At 35.7% G+C, this 17,612-nt stretch overlaps 1 protein-coding gene across 1 annotated transcript; it reads left to right on the top strand.

The window, feature by feature from the left end:
• The first annotated feature begins 8,146 nt into the window (after positions 1 to 8,146).
• Positions 8,147 to 16,639, top strand: LOC149410616 (angiotensin-converting enzyme-like). Its single transcript, XM_089648297.1, has 8 exons — positions 8,147 to 8,354; positions 10,405 to 10,709; positions 12,123 to 12,307; positions 12,982 to 13,093; positions 13,295 to 13,436; positions 13,812 to 14,073; positions 15,800 to 15,958; positions 16,469 to 16,639. Exons 1-8 carry the CDS (start codon positions 8,147 to 8,149, stop codon positions 16,629 to 16,631), a joined length of 1,536 nt encoding a protein of 511 aa, XP_089504423.1. The 3' UTR covers positions 16,632 to 16,639.
• The last annotated feature ends 973 nt before the right edge of the window (positions 16,640 to 17,612 follow it).

Below are 17,612 nucleotides of genomic sequence, written 5' to 3' on the forward strand. Positions count from 1 at the left end.
ATATAATCCGTGTCCAGCGATTCCGAATATTTACCAATACATCATATCTTAAAGTCGTGTTCAGTTGTCCTGTTATCTAGTTTTAGCTAATAGCGTATAGTTGTCCAGGGGTAAAGTGAGCTAACATCGGGAGGTGATAATAAACGATGATGGTAAAAAGATAAATTTCGTTGTTTTATTCCAAATACAAAAATATTTTTTCAATAGAAGAATTTTTTTCTATGCAAACAATTCAATTTTTTTTACTGAAAATTTCCAAAAGTAATATTTTTAATTTGTAATATCATGTAAAAAAAATGCTCGTTCTTAGTTTTGCAAGGACGTAATCACACACAATCACACAATCCTAAGTATGTGTTGTTCGCTTAAATTCAAATTGCCCGACCGACTTTATGCAACCAGTGGGTAGGTACCACGCGTATCTGTGGAAGTACAGCATAAACAATTTTACCCACACCAAAAGAATTTATATATTAGTATCTATGTATTGGTCCGTATCCTGAAAGCACCTACAGACACCTTTCAGAGCTTTCAGTCAGTCGCCTTCAAGAGCTTTGGCCGTAAGCTCGTGGACAAACTCGGCCGCGTTTATAATTTTATTGAAAACAAAACGATGATTTTTTAATTGAATTTACGTATTTTCAAGTGTTACATTTCAAGCAAGTGATTTTTAATTTCAAATTTAATTAACTGGTTTCTAACATTTCTTATTTTTGTCAATAATAATTACAATAACATAAGTCTTAATTAATTTTTTAAATCATGAAACGTACTGTTGAGCTTTTTGTTTTTATCGAATTGATTTTCTCTGTCTGTATGTACGTACTACACATTATCATGATATGCAGTGTATTTACGGTTCTTAAGTTTGGGTCCGAATGATTATCATTGATTATCATCAACCTAGAAAAAACTATGCATGAGTAGTTGTAAAATAGGGGTATTTGGTCAGGTCTTTCAAGGAATACATTTTGGAGATATATTTTTTATATATTAGTTTTTCGTTTTTATCGAATTCATTTCCTCCGTCTGTATGTACGTACCTATATATTATTATGAGTGTATTTACGGTTCTTAAGTTTGGGTCCGAATGTTTATCATTGATTATCATCGACCTAGAAAAAACTATGTATCAGTAGTTTTAAAATAGGGGTATTTGGTCAGGTCTTTCAAGGTATATATTTTGTAGATATATTTATTATTCTTCAGTTTTAGGAGCCCTATAGCGTCTAGCTTTGAAAAAAAACCTCCTTCAAAATTTTCCAGGTTTTCCGAGCCTGGCTGGCTTGCTGCGATCCTGTACAGATCGTCAGTCCATATTTCTCAGGAAATGAAGCCATACAATGTGGTTTTATGGTTCGGAATCGTGTCACATGTCCAGAATTGTTTAATTTAGAGAAGAAAATTGTTGAGGTGTCAGCCACCTTAGACTTGGTTTTTATCTACCCTTTAGTCTTTCTAATTCGCAAGGTGTGATATCCTTGAGAGTACACGGAGAAAAACAGGACACTGTTCAAAATGTTTTTTTTTTTATATTAACTCCACACAGTAGGCCCTGAAGAAAATAATTTCCCTCAGGGCCTATGTCATCTTTGGGGATGCTGTGTGGAGGGTCTTTTTGTAGAGAGGAAGGAGTGAAAATGGGTCTTGAAGAGTCCCATGTTGTAGGAGGGAGGAAACACAGAGGCCGGCAGTTCGTTCCACAGCCGAGCTGTTGAACTTAAGAACGAATCGTAGAAGCGACCCGCTCTCATGTGACAAGTGTCAACTGTGTAAAAATGTTAAGCGCGCGTTTGGCATGTATCCCGACTACGCACCGGTGCCGAAGGGATCAATGACGCTAGTTCCTCAGAGCATCTTCCATTGTAATACCGATAGAACAAGGACAGCATACCTACCTGACGCCTGTGCTCTAAAGATTGCAGTCCGTCTGTTAAGATTGGGGAATCTATCAAACGGACCGCCCGTTTTTGCACAGAGTCTAGGGTTTTTTTCAGGTATTTAGGGGCTCCGGACCAGAGATGGCTGCCAAATTCGACAGTAGGGCGCACTTGCGATCTGTACAGGGTCAGCAGTTGTGTATTATTAATGTATCTGCGGGCCCTGTACAGTACGCCCAGCTTCTGAGAGGCCAACTTTACTCTGGCTTCGATGGAGCCCCCGTACCTAAGCTGGTCACTTATAGTTATACCAAGAAAATCAATGGAAGGCCTGTTCGGAAGATTGCTTCCGTTGAAGGAGACTAGATTATCATTTGGATCCCTTTTAGACGTAATCAGACAGGAAAATTTTGTGATAATAATGTGATTGCGGGACGCGTATTTCCTTTTCCGTGTTCAATATAAGGCAGTACGGCAGTACTGCCCTTGATATGGGCACGGGTTTGTTACGCTAATTTTCTTTCTAAACTCTAGTACTGCCTCCTATTGAACATGGAAAAAGAAAATACGCCTGCGGAACATTTCCTAATAGAATATTAGTCATTCCGAACATATATGAACACGTAGTCACACAAGTGGCCTCATCTGAATAAATATAATGGACGAGATGCGAACGTATTATTATTTTGAAGAACACGTGTTCCGACTTCCTCACAACATATTCGTGCTTTACTGACATTTCTTCACTTTTTACTTAAACTTTTTTTCAATTCGACCAGATTTTTAATAAATTAACGAAATTTCACGTCAGTAGATTTTCTCCGTGTAGTTTAAGAGGTTACTCGTGGATGGCACCAGATAGTAGTTTGAAAGGTTACCAATAGATGGCACATAGGGATTGAGTTTATAATAAATATTATTGCAATTTCAAGGTCGAGACCCAGAATAATTCAATTCAATTCAATCATTTTAAGTCATTCGAGCTAATTGTTATCAACGAGTATAGCACAAATAAAGTCCGAAATATTTTTGACCCGGAGATTTTATTTAAAGAGTTTGTGTGACCTAACCAGAGTTACAATACCTAACATGGCTGCTTGTGTGATATTGATGTTAAAACTCTCCCTATCAAATTCAAAATAAAGTCAGAGGATTTATCTATTAAAATTCCCTTTTTGCTTGGGAAAAGACTAAAATGAATTCTGATTATTCTCTGGAGAGGTAGGCGGACAGTATGATACTTTTGGATAATACACTTCACAGAAAGCTTCCTCTTAATTTGGGGATTTCTTTTATTTTCTGAGGTTGGCACTGAACAGAACTTCATTCTTTGGTACCAGTCACGTAAGTTTTCAATTGGGTGCGTCAACTTTTTCGTTTGGGTCTTTCTCTACAAAGTCTTCACCCCTTTCGTTTTCCATCAATCTTCCCCTTAGCATAAATCTGATAAGTCCCTCTCGATGTCACCATTATATCTGAATAGATATTCTACCCTAGGAAATCTAGGAATGTCTTCCATATTGATTTTAATGGAAACCAATTTCGCCACTGACTTAATGCATTTGGTTCCTACCCCATTTATCATGCACCCTGTCACTCTTATTTGCCTCACATCGTATTCGGCCATCCCATTTGAATAATGATGATGAAGCATAGTTTTGTATTGGAAATTTAAGGCCCAATAGGCCATACTTTTGGATTACGAAACGCGTCCACATGGCATGTCTTGTGTTTTCTGTATTCTATGATATACGTAGTACAATTTAGCAAAACTTTGTCATTCAATGAAGAACTATCACATTAGGTACCTAATCACCCGGTTTAGTTTATTTTGAAGATTTGCAGAGACATTTCTTAACTAGTACAGGTAGTTTAGGGTTTGATAAATGACAAAATTCGTGTTTCCTTAACTAGTACAGGTAGTGTAGGGTTTGATAAATCACAAAATTTGTCTTTCCTTAACTTTCCTTAAAAACTTTGTCATTCAATGAAGAACTATCACATTAAGTACCTAATCACCCGGTTTACTTTATTTTGAGAATTTGCACAGACATTTCTTAACTAGTACAGGTAATTTACGGTTTGATAAATGACAAAATTTGTTTTCCCTTAACTTTCCTTAAAAACTTAGTCATTCAATGAAGAACTATCACATTAGGTACCTAATCATCCAGTTTAGTTTATTTTGAAGATTTGCAGAGACATTTCTTAACTAGTACAGGTAGTTTAGGGTTTGATAAATGACAACATTCGTGTTTCCTTAACTAGTACAGGTAGTGTAGGGCTTGATAAATTACAAAATTCGTGTTTCCTTAACTAGTACAGGAATTGTAGGGTTCGATAAATGACAAACTTCTGTTAACCTATCTTACTAAAACCCTGTCTTTTCTCACCAAATCTTGACTCAATTGACTTGGCAGTGGTTTCATTCGATTCAGTACGAATGAAATCATAATAAACGATACCCCCCCCCCCTACTCCCCAGAGAGGTGTCCAACCATTTTTTGGGCAGATTCTGCAGATCTTCATTTACAATGCCAAGAATAATAGACGCACGAATTATGTCATTTATTTTGTGCATTTTGGTACTATTTTACATATAATTTCAGTATTTCGTAGGTTTAATCAGATTCACTAATAATAGTTTTAGGGCTGTTATAATAAGGTGGTGTTCAATCATATCTGCATATTCTTATTAAGACACCCTGCAATAGTACAGGAATATTAAAGATACCTTGGCGTATGGGGATATAAATAAAAAATGTAAAAACTGAAAATGGCTCCATTATATAGGCAAAATTACTAGCACCGATTTCTTACACCGAAATATTTACACAATTTAAAAAAATATTCATAACTTATTACCTTACCGTACTTTCCTGTCCAATGCCGTGGGAAAGGGGGAGTGCATACAATTGTCCTGGCGTTATCAGTGAGAACGTATGAAATATATATTTTTTTTAATGTGTATTACAGATTTACATAATCCTATTACAAAACACATAACATCATTTAAATAACTTTAAATATTTAACAATGATATATTTTAGAGTCCTTGACTGAAATGTCTCGTGAATCCTTCAAGGCTGTAAATGTCAATAGACTTTCAATAGATTTCATTTAGCAGCACAATACTACTTGTCATGCTATGCTGGGCCAGAACATCCATTCTGCAATGTGGTAAATATAGATTAATAAGTCGTGATGTCGACCCTGGCGGTAATTGTTCGGTACAAATAATTTATAGTATTCCAAGATTTATTTTAGCTATATTTTTACTCCAAATTATCGCATGAATCGCTGATTAAAGTCTGTCGGGTACCTATAATGAATTGTAGGTATTATACAAAACCGAAAAAGAACGCTCAACATAGAACACTCGAAACTGTCCATTATTTGTTTAACGCATTTATGACTTGACAGCGTTTTTATCTTCTGATGAACGCGAAATGTTTTATGGAATTCACCCTATTTATTTCGTATCTACCAGAATAAATATTTCATCAGAATCCTTTATCAGTGTTATTGATGTGTGAGCTTGTCAGTCTTGTCTCTTGTCACCGGTCATTTATCCTCGCGACTAATTGGTATCAGGTGCTGATAAAACGCCTATCATTAGTCTGGATGTTTGCATTAGACCTGCGCGACTATTTATATCATATCATCAATATATTAATGACAGGGGGGACCGGAAATCACTGAAGAGATTAGCTGGTAGAAGTTTACTCGAAGTAAACTTATTTATTCCCTACTTCTGAATTTCGAAATTCTTTCTTGAACGGTTAATTAATTTAATTATTCTTTAAACTGAAAAAAAAAAACAATATGTTACGTCTTTGTAAAAAAAACATAAAAGCAGGTACATAATCATACATAATCTGGATCAATGACAGCTCAGGAGGGTGGCAATTCAACACAGGTTTGAAAAGTGAAATAAAGTCATTGAATCGACGAAAAAAGCTGACATATAAACCTAAATTTAACCAACTGTTTTCATAACTTTGTATCACGAATTGTTACTGTCCTGAGTTCTCTGGTTACCACAAAATTAATTAAAAGTAACCAGCAGAATAATTAACTAGGATACAAATGAATATAGTTTATCTACAGAAAGTGTCTCAGAAAAAGTGTTTCAGTGAACACCAAAAGCCGTTACAACGTTGGAAAACCATAAAAATGCGTGCATCTGTGTGCAAACTCAAATATTTGTATCCATTTCTGTTCATATTTACTCTGAACGTGTCAGCAGACATTCAAAATGGCGAAACCGCTGACAAAGCAGTGGCAGCGTGTTCAAATTTTAATTATTTCGAACATAGGCGATTATACTTCCAAGATGGTGACCGTTCTGATATCTGTCAAGTTGAAATGTCTCTCTGGTTGGACGAAATCAACGAAAAAGCGTTGGAATTTAACGTATTGACTGCCGATTTTGCTTGGGGGATGAGTGTGAATCCGGAAAATCCGAATTTGGCGGGTAAAGGTGCCATTTTGGATATAACGCGCTCGACGTGGAGAAAAGACGCGTGCAGTAAGGTAGCGAGAGTGGATGCTTCTCTGCTGAATGACATCCAGAGAAGAGAGTTGGGATTTCTGTGCAGAGGTGCTACCCTAAACGCCCGGGAGTCTGAGTAAGTATTTTCTGACAGAATTCCAATATTTCATGAGGAAACCTACAAAACTTTGAATCTTTATCCATTTTTAATTTTCATAATTTCCAAAATAACCCGGATAACGTTCAGACGTTTCGTGAATAATAGCTAACTATTGACTCACGTAACCTTAGTAAGTAAGTAATCACACATTTTCCTAAACATAAGAAACATATATAAAATAAAACAATTGAAAACAATATATTTTGCACTTTGCCAATCAATAATAGAATATGGAATTATTGCGTGGGAAGGAGCAACAAACTCAGCTATCAATTACACAGAAAACGATCTTAAAGGTAATACTAAAAAAACATAGACTGACTGATACAGACCAAATATTCAACAGCTGTGACGTACTAGATATACGCCAATTATACGTTAAAACACTACTCAACTACATTTTTGACAAAAAACATAAATTTCAATATACACAAAATATCACTAACAGACCAGTTGGACAAGCGTACAAAGAAAACATAAAAACTCCGACAGTAAATTCAAGCTTTGGACAAAGACACTACCAATACCATGCTATAAAAGCATTTAACAGTGTAAAACTTGAAATTAAAATTGAGGAAAATAAAAATAAATTCACACACAAAATTACAAAATGGATTAAAGAACAAAAAAGACAATATTAAATGTCATAGCATAAAATAAATAAAAATAATACTACACGTAACGCACAAAACCAATATAAACACACATCACTCACAAACACACAAGATTATATTTGAAATGTATTATTTTCTCTTTAAATGTATTATGTAGACTATATTTTCATATTATAAAATGAAGGCCTCAGCACGGGCAAGCCACCCAGTGAGGCCAACATTACCGGAAAATTTTGAAATGTAAAAAATATTGTACCAAATAAAAAAAAAAATCAAAAGTAAGGCTAGACTTTTTCTAACAATTCTAAAAATTTTACAAACAATGTTTAAGTGATTAATTGCCGTTTTGCGTTACTCCCTTCTTAAGCCAACGTTTATTTTTATTATATTAATAGCGCAGATCCGTGAAAAATCACGGGATATTATAATTAAAATTTTGAAATAGACAATTAAATAATTTTCTCTTAAAATATTATATTACAGGCATGTACCTACTTTATCGCTCGTCTAAATTATTCTCCACATGATCAGTTTCCATTTTGAAAATGAGACTTAAATTCAAATCAAATTTGAATTCGTTGAACGCGAGTAATTTCTCGCAGGAATAACACACATTACAGACAAAAGAAAATAGTATGTTTGATTGTTTTTCAGAACCCTCAGCTTCGTTTTGGAAGAAATGCAAACGATGTACACCTCTGCTAATATCTGCATACCAAAATCAAACGCCTCCCAACCTGTAAATGGAGAAAAACAAGACCACGACAAAGACATTATTTCGTATTTGACAGAAGTAGATGGAATCCTGACTAAAATAGAAATGTTATGCGAACACGACACCCAAAAATGCAACACAATCGATATTTTAAAAGCAAACATGAACACTATGAAAAATGAGGAAGTAAATAATTACGACTACAGCGGTTTGGAATCACGAGAAAATTTTCAAAATAATATGGCGGCCATTTCTATCACTGCAATTTTGCTCGCGGCCAAGATGGCGGCCGTAAACGGGGCTCTTGAAGGGAGAAGCGACTACATCTGTTTTTCCGGCGAGCCAGATCTGGAGCGGTTGATGGCGCGAAGCAGAAGCGAGGTCATCTTGAAGTGGGCGTGGCTAGCTTGGCGGGAAAAGGTCGGCCCGCCAATCAGGCCGCTGTACGAGAAGATGGTGGAGGTTAAGAATTCAGCCGCTAGGAGGACAGGTAACAATAATAATCTTTTTACCAAACAAAGATGTATCTTCCAAAGACGGATCTTCCAAACCTCCCTCTACCCCATCTCGTTCCTTCAGTCTCACAATATATTTATTTATTAATCTTCGGGAAATCGACAGTTTACATTTAATCAGTTTGTACATAAGTATTACATAGCCAAAATAAAACCAATTATGGATTTCCTCCTTGTGACTTTACCTCTACTAAGACAGCATAATATGAGAGGTAAAGAGAAAGGAATATTAATTAAAAAAAATGATACAAAACAAAAGATTACATAAAACGAAAAATTTACAAAACAATACATTTATAGCCATGGACAGAGGTTGTAGATATAAATCAAATCATAATAGAGATATAAACAATAGAGACATAAACATTATTCACAAACCATCAGAGAAATATTCTTTTATGGACCTCTTGTATTTGGTAAATATACCTTGATGTATTATATTTAGATGAAACTCGAAGCGAAAAAAATCGTTCTACTTGGTTGAGGGGAACTTACCCTGAGCTAAAAGACGTCTAGCGCTAATAAAAATCACAAGGGTGCTATATTAAGCGTTAGGTATTGTCAGCATCTTGTTTCTTTGCCTCCTTGGGGCCTTGGAGAGCCGGCGCTCTGAGCGGACTGCTCCAATACTGTGACTAAAGCGAAATGTAGGCCGTGTTCCATTTTTGTTCCTAGTAGTACGCGTCGTTTTTTAAACGTTAATTTAACAATTTTGCCGCCTCCGGTGACTACATAGGTCAAGTTGAAGTATACTACATTGTTTCTAACTAAATTATTTTGACTTAAATTCGACGCCGTATCTCATTACAGTGCACAGATAATGCGTGATAATGAAACAAACAAACATCTAGAAATATTATATAAGAATAGGTGAAGTCTCCAGGGTTGCTTTATGCAGAGTTTTTCGAAATCAGATGACAGTAAAGAGGATGAGATGGTTTTTAAAAATCTTATGTAGACAGTGACAATATTCTTGTTTTAAAGTTCAAGTTTGCAAAATTTTATCAATCTCGGAATAAAACTATAAATTTGTATGAAAAAGTAAGGCCACCCGCCCACAGAAACTCTTCTATATAGCGCCCTTGAGGTGATTTTTCACACAAACGGTGCTATACAAATCATCCATTATTATAAATTTCCGATTTTATGTCCGGGTTAAATCTTCCCCATAGGAAAAACTAAACCCTTCCACACACTTTTCCACAAATGATCATCTAGTCAATCAACATTATGCAAGTGCATTATATAAGCAAAATAAATACAAAACAATACAAGAACAACACGTCAACTCACCAGAGATCAAATGGGAAAATAATTCACCGACTCCAGATATTTGAATATGAGAGGGTTCGGCTCGGTAGAACTCCTAACAGGGCCTATAAATCCTACTGATCCCTCAACATAAATATTTAAAAATCTTTCGTTATCCTACATGTATTTAAAATGACTGATTTTTGTAATTTTATATACGCCTAAATTATTACCTTTTTATTATTATTACTATGGATAGATAATAACCAAATAATAGTATGACCAAAAACAAAAGACTGTTCCCTAGAGTCGTCCGGAATGAAGCGGGGTGCCCAAGGCGAGTGCGGAGTGGCAAGCCACCAACAGCGAACTACTAATAAATCGTACCCTTTCTGCGCACCGCAATAGATCTGCACGCCTTCTTTTGTCTTATAATAATCAATTTTACACAATTGAAGATACTCGGTATTGCCCTGGTAAAAGACCACAAATCAGAATCTAAACATTGCTTAAAATGGCTTCAGCCATGTTTGGTGACCAGATCTGAACATCCACACACTTCCCGATCTCCTTCTTCCCCAGTTCCTTTCCCTTCTGACTCCTTTTAGCCTCACAACATTCCCCAATTGGGATTGACACAGTCCCATTGTCTCAGCAGTTGGTACTCGTGTGTGGTGTTTACATGTAACATAAAAAGTTGATTTATTTCTGAAGAACTACGTTCAAAGCTGGCAAATAAAGAAAAAGAAATGTATTAATAAAAAAAAATTTTAGGTTATTCAGACATCGGTGAAATATGGCGCGAAGAACTGGAGATCCCTAACCTAGAAAATCTAGTAGAAGATCTTCTCCAGCAAACTTCCGACCTGTATCGCTCCCTCCACGGGGTGGTCAGGTACTTCCTGAGGCGGTTCTTCGGTCCGGAGGTGGTGAGCGCACGCGGCCCCATCCCGGCTCACCTGCTGGGGAACATGTGGGCGCAGAATTGGGAGACTGTGTTGGACCTGATACTGCCAGAAGCTAAGCAAATTGATCTGGACACGATTATAAGGAGCACTAATTGGACTACCAAAGACATGGTACCGTAATTTCACAACACTATGGTCCAAAATCACTATTTTTTGATTTTTCGTTATAGTTTCTAAAATATGTCCTTGAAAAGGGTTTTCTTTACTGATATTATCCGTAGAAGGTTTGGAAAATGATGTTAAAAATGATGTTTAATATTCTTTTTGAAATCTATAAACAACAATAAATACTTTGAACATACACGGCGTTTAGAAACTCGCACTACTAGTGGAAAACTGAATCTAGATCACATTTGCAGTCGCTTTTGTAGAACATATTTTTTTGATTTAAGCCTTAGTTTTCGAGTAAATCGTGTCCGAAGTAGCAATTTTTTGGTGAAACTAGGGGATTATTATCGGCTCTTTTAAAATGTCTTAGTAGCTGAAAAAAAATTGAAATGCTCAGATCGTTTTTTTTTGTTGGGTTCTCTATGTGATGTAGATTTACCAGTTTTCCGCTTGTACTACGAGTTTCTGGACACAACGTGTATATTATGTTATGAAATACAACTATGGTTCATCAAATATTTCCTTCAATAAATCGGTGAAGAATCATAATTTTAAGAATGTTAAAATTAGCAGCTGATGAGATTATGCTACGCTGACCGTTAACAAAATAAGTAGTGAACAAATTATTATGATGGACAAAGGTGTTCCCAAACCCCAACAATTTCATTGAATCTGTGCTCTGTAATTTAGTGTGTAAACTGTTCACAAGATGTCACCCATGTTTCAAAAATCGGTGTTTTTGTGATCTTGGGTGTTTGGACCACCGTACCATGTTTGTGTGAAATTATGTTACCTGAAACATGACGACTATTTTAAAATGGTTATTATGCCAGCGAGCAGTATAAGTGGAGTTCTTGTATATATTGTATCGCACAGTTGACACTATGAGTAATAGAAACACAGGAGATGGGCCATGAACCCTTGATAGTATGACACAAAAATGTTGTCAACATCATTTACCCATACTAATGCAAATCGTATCTACATACAGTGACGCTTTGCGTTTGTTTCTGCCAAGACACCAAACGCACAACTTTCACTGGCTCCTCTGCTTTGAACGTTGGGCTTGAGCTTGGTTGTTGCTCTGCAACTTTTGGCACGCTTCCATAACATATCTCCCTTTGTTTCTATGATCTATGTGTGAGACGATGCATGAACGTAGATGAAGCAAGCATCCTCACTTTTTACTCTGCTGCAAAATGGCAATAATAATTATTTTTAATTATATAATTTTTTGTGTGAATATTTTAAAAGATAATATTACTTGCCAGTCACAAAGAGTGTTATGCTAGATTTTAAATTAATTACAGAAAATTATATTAAATTCTTAATGAAAAACTTTAAAACATTATGCTACATACAAGGACTTACAAAGTTATTGAATTATACTATGTAAACTAAACTAACTTTTCCTAGCTTAAGCGAGCAGAAGACTTCTATACTTCAATCGGCCTATTTCCGATGACTGAGAAGTTCTGGAAGTATTCTTACTTCGGGGACGGAGACGGTAGAAGAAACAACAAAGGCGGTGACGATGAGACGAAAAATATAGCGAAATGTCACGGGACTGCTGCCAATATGTTCATGCCGGGAGATTTCAGGTAGCTTTCATATATGTAATTACATACTTGACTTGTTTGAAATAAACGAACAAGCAATAACACGTCAAATTCAATGGCTAAATTTATAATACTGGGACTCTGCTGAGCTAGGATGTGAAAAAAGAGGAAAATCAATCACCAAAGAGTCTTCTTCATAATAGTCTGCAAGATGAAGGAATATTGTGGGACCACAACTTGAGTGGGCAATGTGGCGACCAATGCGAAGTAACAGGAGGAAGACAGACATATTTTAAGTTAATCTATGGTAATATACTTAATCCATCTAAGTTAAAAGGGGTTAACTTATACGTGCCTAACAAGCATACTCGTAGATCCCATGCACTTTTTAATGCTCCAAAAGCGAGGACTTTTGTGAGGACTTGAGTGACTCAATTGCTCAATGATTCGGCATTGACGTATTCATCGTCACCCAGACAGTTTAGCAACTATCACAAAATAGTAAAACTGCCCCCATGACCATTTTATACTTACACGTACCTGAAATTTATAATCTCCTTCATGATATATTGCTGTACAAGCGTTTTACGGAGAGCGTGAAAAATAAATAAATGTTTTAATGAATGTGCAATGCCCAAATTCGTCATGATGAATCTAGGGAGGCCTCCATTCGTACTTTAAATCAGTAAGGTTGTTAAAATTGTGCTATATTGCAGGATGATCTACTGCGCTGGCCTCTCTATTGAGGATTTCTACGTCATTCACCACGAGATGGGCCACATTGAGTACTACATGTCCTACGATCCTAAGCTTCCCGTCATCTTCCAAGTAAGTAATGAATATTAACCCCTCGCAACCGGGAACAAATTTCCGAAATGTAATGGGCAACGCTAGTAAAACTATCAGTCCCTTTAGCCTAACAATAGTCATCGACTGGGACTATCGTAATTCCAATTTTAACGCTTGTGTGGTAGGTAAAGTAAAAATAAAATATTGATGTTACAAATAAGAAATTTTTATCTTTTTCAGGATGGAGCAAATTCTGCCTTCCAAGAGAGCGTTGGAGATGCCATAATGTATGCCGTATTGACCCCTCAACACTTGCAAAGACTTGGATTAATAAAAGACAGTTTGGTTTACGAGTATCCCAAAAATAAACATCAGCCATCCAGTATTATCAACAAATCGATTATCAAAAAACGAGATATCAGCAAATCCATCACTAACAACAGAAAACCATTCATTGATTTGAACAAGAAATATGCATACAGCAGATATGAAAACAGTATGGAATTCATAAAGAAACTGATTAACAACGAAAAATCAGACGATAAAACATATAATTCAAGAAGTAGCGCCAGTAAAAATAATAACCATTTTAAAATTTATAGCAACCGAGACCTTAATAAAGAACGAGTTAATTTCGATAATGATTTGGAAGGATCAAACACTAAAAGGAGTCAGATTTATAAAAATATGGATCAAAATGATGCTGAAAACGATTTTTTCACCGAATCAGATGAATCTCAAGAAGTTCCGGATGAAGATATTGGCGTGGATTTTGATACAATACTGCTCATGAGGCAAGCTTTGACCAAATTACCACAGATACCGTTTGGCTACATCATAGACAAGTACAGATGGGATATCTTTAGTGGTAAAATACAGCCTGAAGATTACAACAAGGCCTTCTGGGCCTATGTGACTAAGTATCAGGGAATCCAACCGCCAGATGGCGCTGACAGGCCGGAGAATTACTTTGATGCTGCAGCCAAGTTTCACATTCCAGATAACACTCCATACGTCAGGTAAATGTTTAATTATTCATTCTTTAGCAATATTGCTGTGACAGCAGCGCAGTGGAGATATTCTGGCTAGATACAAAAAACAATATCTGAACTATAAAACAGACAGTTGTCCATCTGAAGCAGCAAATTTTTGGCTTTATGAAATTAGCAGAGCTTTGTTAGATGTTAGATCAACGTAACTACTTTCAGCTCGGAAGATCATTTCCAGCTAATCATGAGCTAAGGAGCTTTTAAATACTAAAACAATTTATCGTAAATAATAAGTTTGTTTCATATTTTTCAATGCTTTCATATTTTGTTAGTGATGAAACAACATCACATAAATAAAAGCCAAGCTTTTTAAAATATCTTTGAACTTTGAATTGCTAAGGTTTAGATTTGTACCATTGCCTCTCCTGTATGGTATGATTTTAGATTTTCACAGCCAATATCGTGATTATTTTTTGGGTTATTATGCTATGCTGTGCTTTCTCCTTCTTTAGCCAACGTTTTGGACAGCATTACAATGCCTATAATCAGGGTAAATGAGTAGATTGTGTGTAGAAATGATACCGTTTTCCTCTTAAGGTCTGTGTTTCAATATAATAATCAACTAAATTAATTTGGTTGTTGCCGTTTAGTTTTGGTGTAACCATTGAGTACCGTATACCAAGAATGATTAAACTTAGCCATGTGTCTTCCGGTGACCGGATAAATCATCAAAATAATAATTCATCACATCTTTAAAAAGTTATATAAAGTCATGGAAAGTGATGAAACAAAGACTTTATTAACTGGGTTAAGTAGGTTAGGTTAGGTTTAAATTATTTTTTTTTAAATCATTTTTAATGACTTTATATCACTTTTTAAAGGTGTGTTGAATAGTCACTGTGTTGAGTTATCATGGAACCGTTTCGTCCATAGTGATATTATTAATTTGCAGGGTAAACAAATGATGAAATTGGCAAGTTTTTAAAAAAGGTCAGGGCGGATTTTTTTTTTTAAATTGTCCTCGAAAATTTTTATAACTAACTTTGGGTTTCAACATTTTTTTATGGTGTAATGGTATCAGATCTGCCCACAGTGGGTTTTTGTGTCTACAAGGCATTCATGTCTCTGTTACCAATAATCTCTTGTTTAGTCAAGGTTTAACAAAAAAAATCATAACTCGAAAACTACAAATAATCGCTGAACATACATGGGGGGTGATTTGGGTACCCCTAGGGGTGATTTGGGCACCCCTAGGGGTGCTCTACCTCTGGAATTCCACTTGATACTATTTTTTGGGACACACTTAATAAAAATAATATTCAGGTATCTCATAATATTGGTAAACTTGCATTAAATAAGTTGATATTTGTGGTGAATTTATTGTAAGTATTTGAAGGCTGGAAATAGGTAAGAAATAGTTAGTCCCAGAATTATTGTTGCTGAATAATTTATATATTTGAATTCACAACAGTCTACTTTGGAATGAATTATTTTAAGCAAAAAAGTTAAATCATTTGTTTTGTTCTATTTTCTGGGGTATGTATTTTAAGCGTATTTAGTAAGAATGTATAGTTTATGTGTTGAATAGTAATAATGTGTACTTTGAAGTTAAAGTTTCAGATATCCTTGCAGTGTCCATCATCAGGGCAGATGTCTCATGTTCCGATTCTTAAAAGAACCATTTCTTCTAATACTTACCTGCTCCGATCAACAATGTTGACGCTTGCATTTGACTGATTGTTCATTTACTTTTAAGGTATTTCCTGAGCAGTTTCCTACAAGTGCAGATATTCCGCGGCATGTGCCAGTGGAGCATGTTTGGGCAGGCCTCACCCCCCTCCCCAGACCTGCGGGTGCCCATGCCCCTGCACAGGTGTGACATCTATGGCTCTAAAAAGGCAGGACGGAAACTGAGGTTAGTTTATCCAAAAATCATCGTTCAACCATTTTTGTAAAATGTCACTTCTTATATATCTTATAAAATGCCACTTAACTTTTAAGTTTTGCTGTAAAAAAGTGCTAAATATGGATTTTGACATTGAAATGTGCACAAAAAAATTAACCATTCTTCAGTTATTTTATTATGTACAGAAAGCAGTATATTTTATTGTTTTAAAAATATGCGCAGTAAGTAACAGTAACAGAGTGATGGATACTCTTAGTATCGCCTTGGTAGAAGACCACCATTTGAATTGAAACGTAGCTTGAAATAACTTTAGCCGTGTTTGGTCACGAGATACTTCTCAATTTTCCTCTTCTCCATCTTCTTCCCTTCCATCAGCCTTACAAAATACCCCAATTGGGAATGCCACAGTTCCACTAGCTCCGGACAGTTAGGTGCAGTTGACTTGTGCGATATTCAAATAAAAAAAAAATAATGTTAAAAAGATATCAATTTATTGTTATTTTTTTGTTTTTGTTTTAGAGAGATGATGTCCAAAGGAAGCTCTGTAAACTGGTCTGAAACTCTGTACATCCTCACCGGAGACAGAACCATCTCATCATCAGCTCTGCACGAGTACTTCGCTCCTCTAAAGACCATCTTGAATAACTTGATCGCAAAGCATGACATTCCTTTGGGCTGGTAAATGGTAATATAAAAAATGATTATACGTCTGTTACATTGGTGGCTGAATATAGATGAACAACAACGCTGTGAAATATTTAAACCTAAATGCAATCGGAACTTTTTTCTTTTATCATTGAAGTATTGTTCAACTGTATTGTCTCCATTCATATATGCATAACATTTTTAAAATATATATCAATTAACCTTATTTACGGCTATATTACGACTGTTGCGTACGTGATCCATTGGCCGCTTTCCCCATTTCACTAAAACACAAAAACTGTGTCAAATCGTGCCGCATGATGGGATAGATTGCTTTGAAATGGTCAGCGTTGTAAAGATTAACCTTTAAGTTCCTGAAGGTAAAAATCACATGTCACACCGAGAGGGGCCTCTAAATTCCCCCATATATTGCGTAGCTATCGTGTCTCTTAATATTCTTTTTGCCTTTTCCAGTAACACTTAGTTACTGGATGGACATCGCCCATCTGTCAATCTTTCATAGAGATCAATCGAGTGTAACTCAAATATGTATTATTGTAGACCGGCTCATTTGCGGGGAGCATTTAAAAAAAAAAAAAACTCGCCACACTACAGAGGTATTCGATCGCAGGAGCTCGGCATTTCTATTTTTTATCTTTAAAAATAGTAACAGGATAATTATTTTGAAAACGCGGTTTTATCAAATACTTTTTTGAGGTTTACACAAATTATAGAATACCTATGTGAAAGGTATACGTTTGGGGAAAGTGTATTACCCCCTCAAATGAGGGAGGGTTAAAAACCCATAGTGCTTAATCGCTTGATTGCCACCGTAACTATGTGGATATAGCGGCACAATCAAATATATCATTTCTGTGAACTATTGTGGGAAAAATATCTAGTAATACGGTACATTAAAAAAATATATTTTGCTAAAACCAAGTTATTATGAAAATAGAAACAGGGTTGGCACTCCAAGAGCTTAATGGTGGATAGGGTGATATTAAATATTGAAACA

This window comes from Hesperophylax consimilis, chromosome 27, assembly GCF_061612785.1.
Source record: "Hesperophylax consimilis isolate HC1 chromosome 27, BYU_Hcon_1.0, whole genome shotgun sequence".
In the NCBI taxonomy this organism is placed as follows: Eukaryota; Metazoa; Arthropoda; class Insecta; order Trichoptera; family Limnephilidae; genus Hesperophylax; species Hesperophylax consimilis.

Coding starts and splice junctions, on each gene's coding strand:
- LOC149410616 (XM_089648297.1), top strand. CDS start 8,147: ATGGCGGCCGTAAACGGGGCTCTTGAAGGGAGAAGCGACTACATCTGT. Junction 13,094..13,294: donor AGCTTCCCGTCATCTTCCAA/GTAAGTAATGAA, acceptor TATCTTTTTCAG/GATGGAGCAAATTCTGCCTT. Junction 15,959..16,468: donor AAGGCAGGACGGAAACTGAG/GTTAGTTTATCC, acceptor TTTTTGTTTTAG/AGAGATGATGTCCAAAGGAA.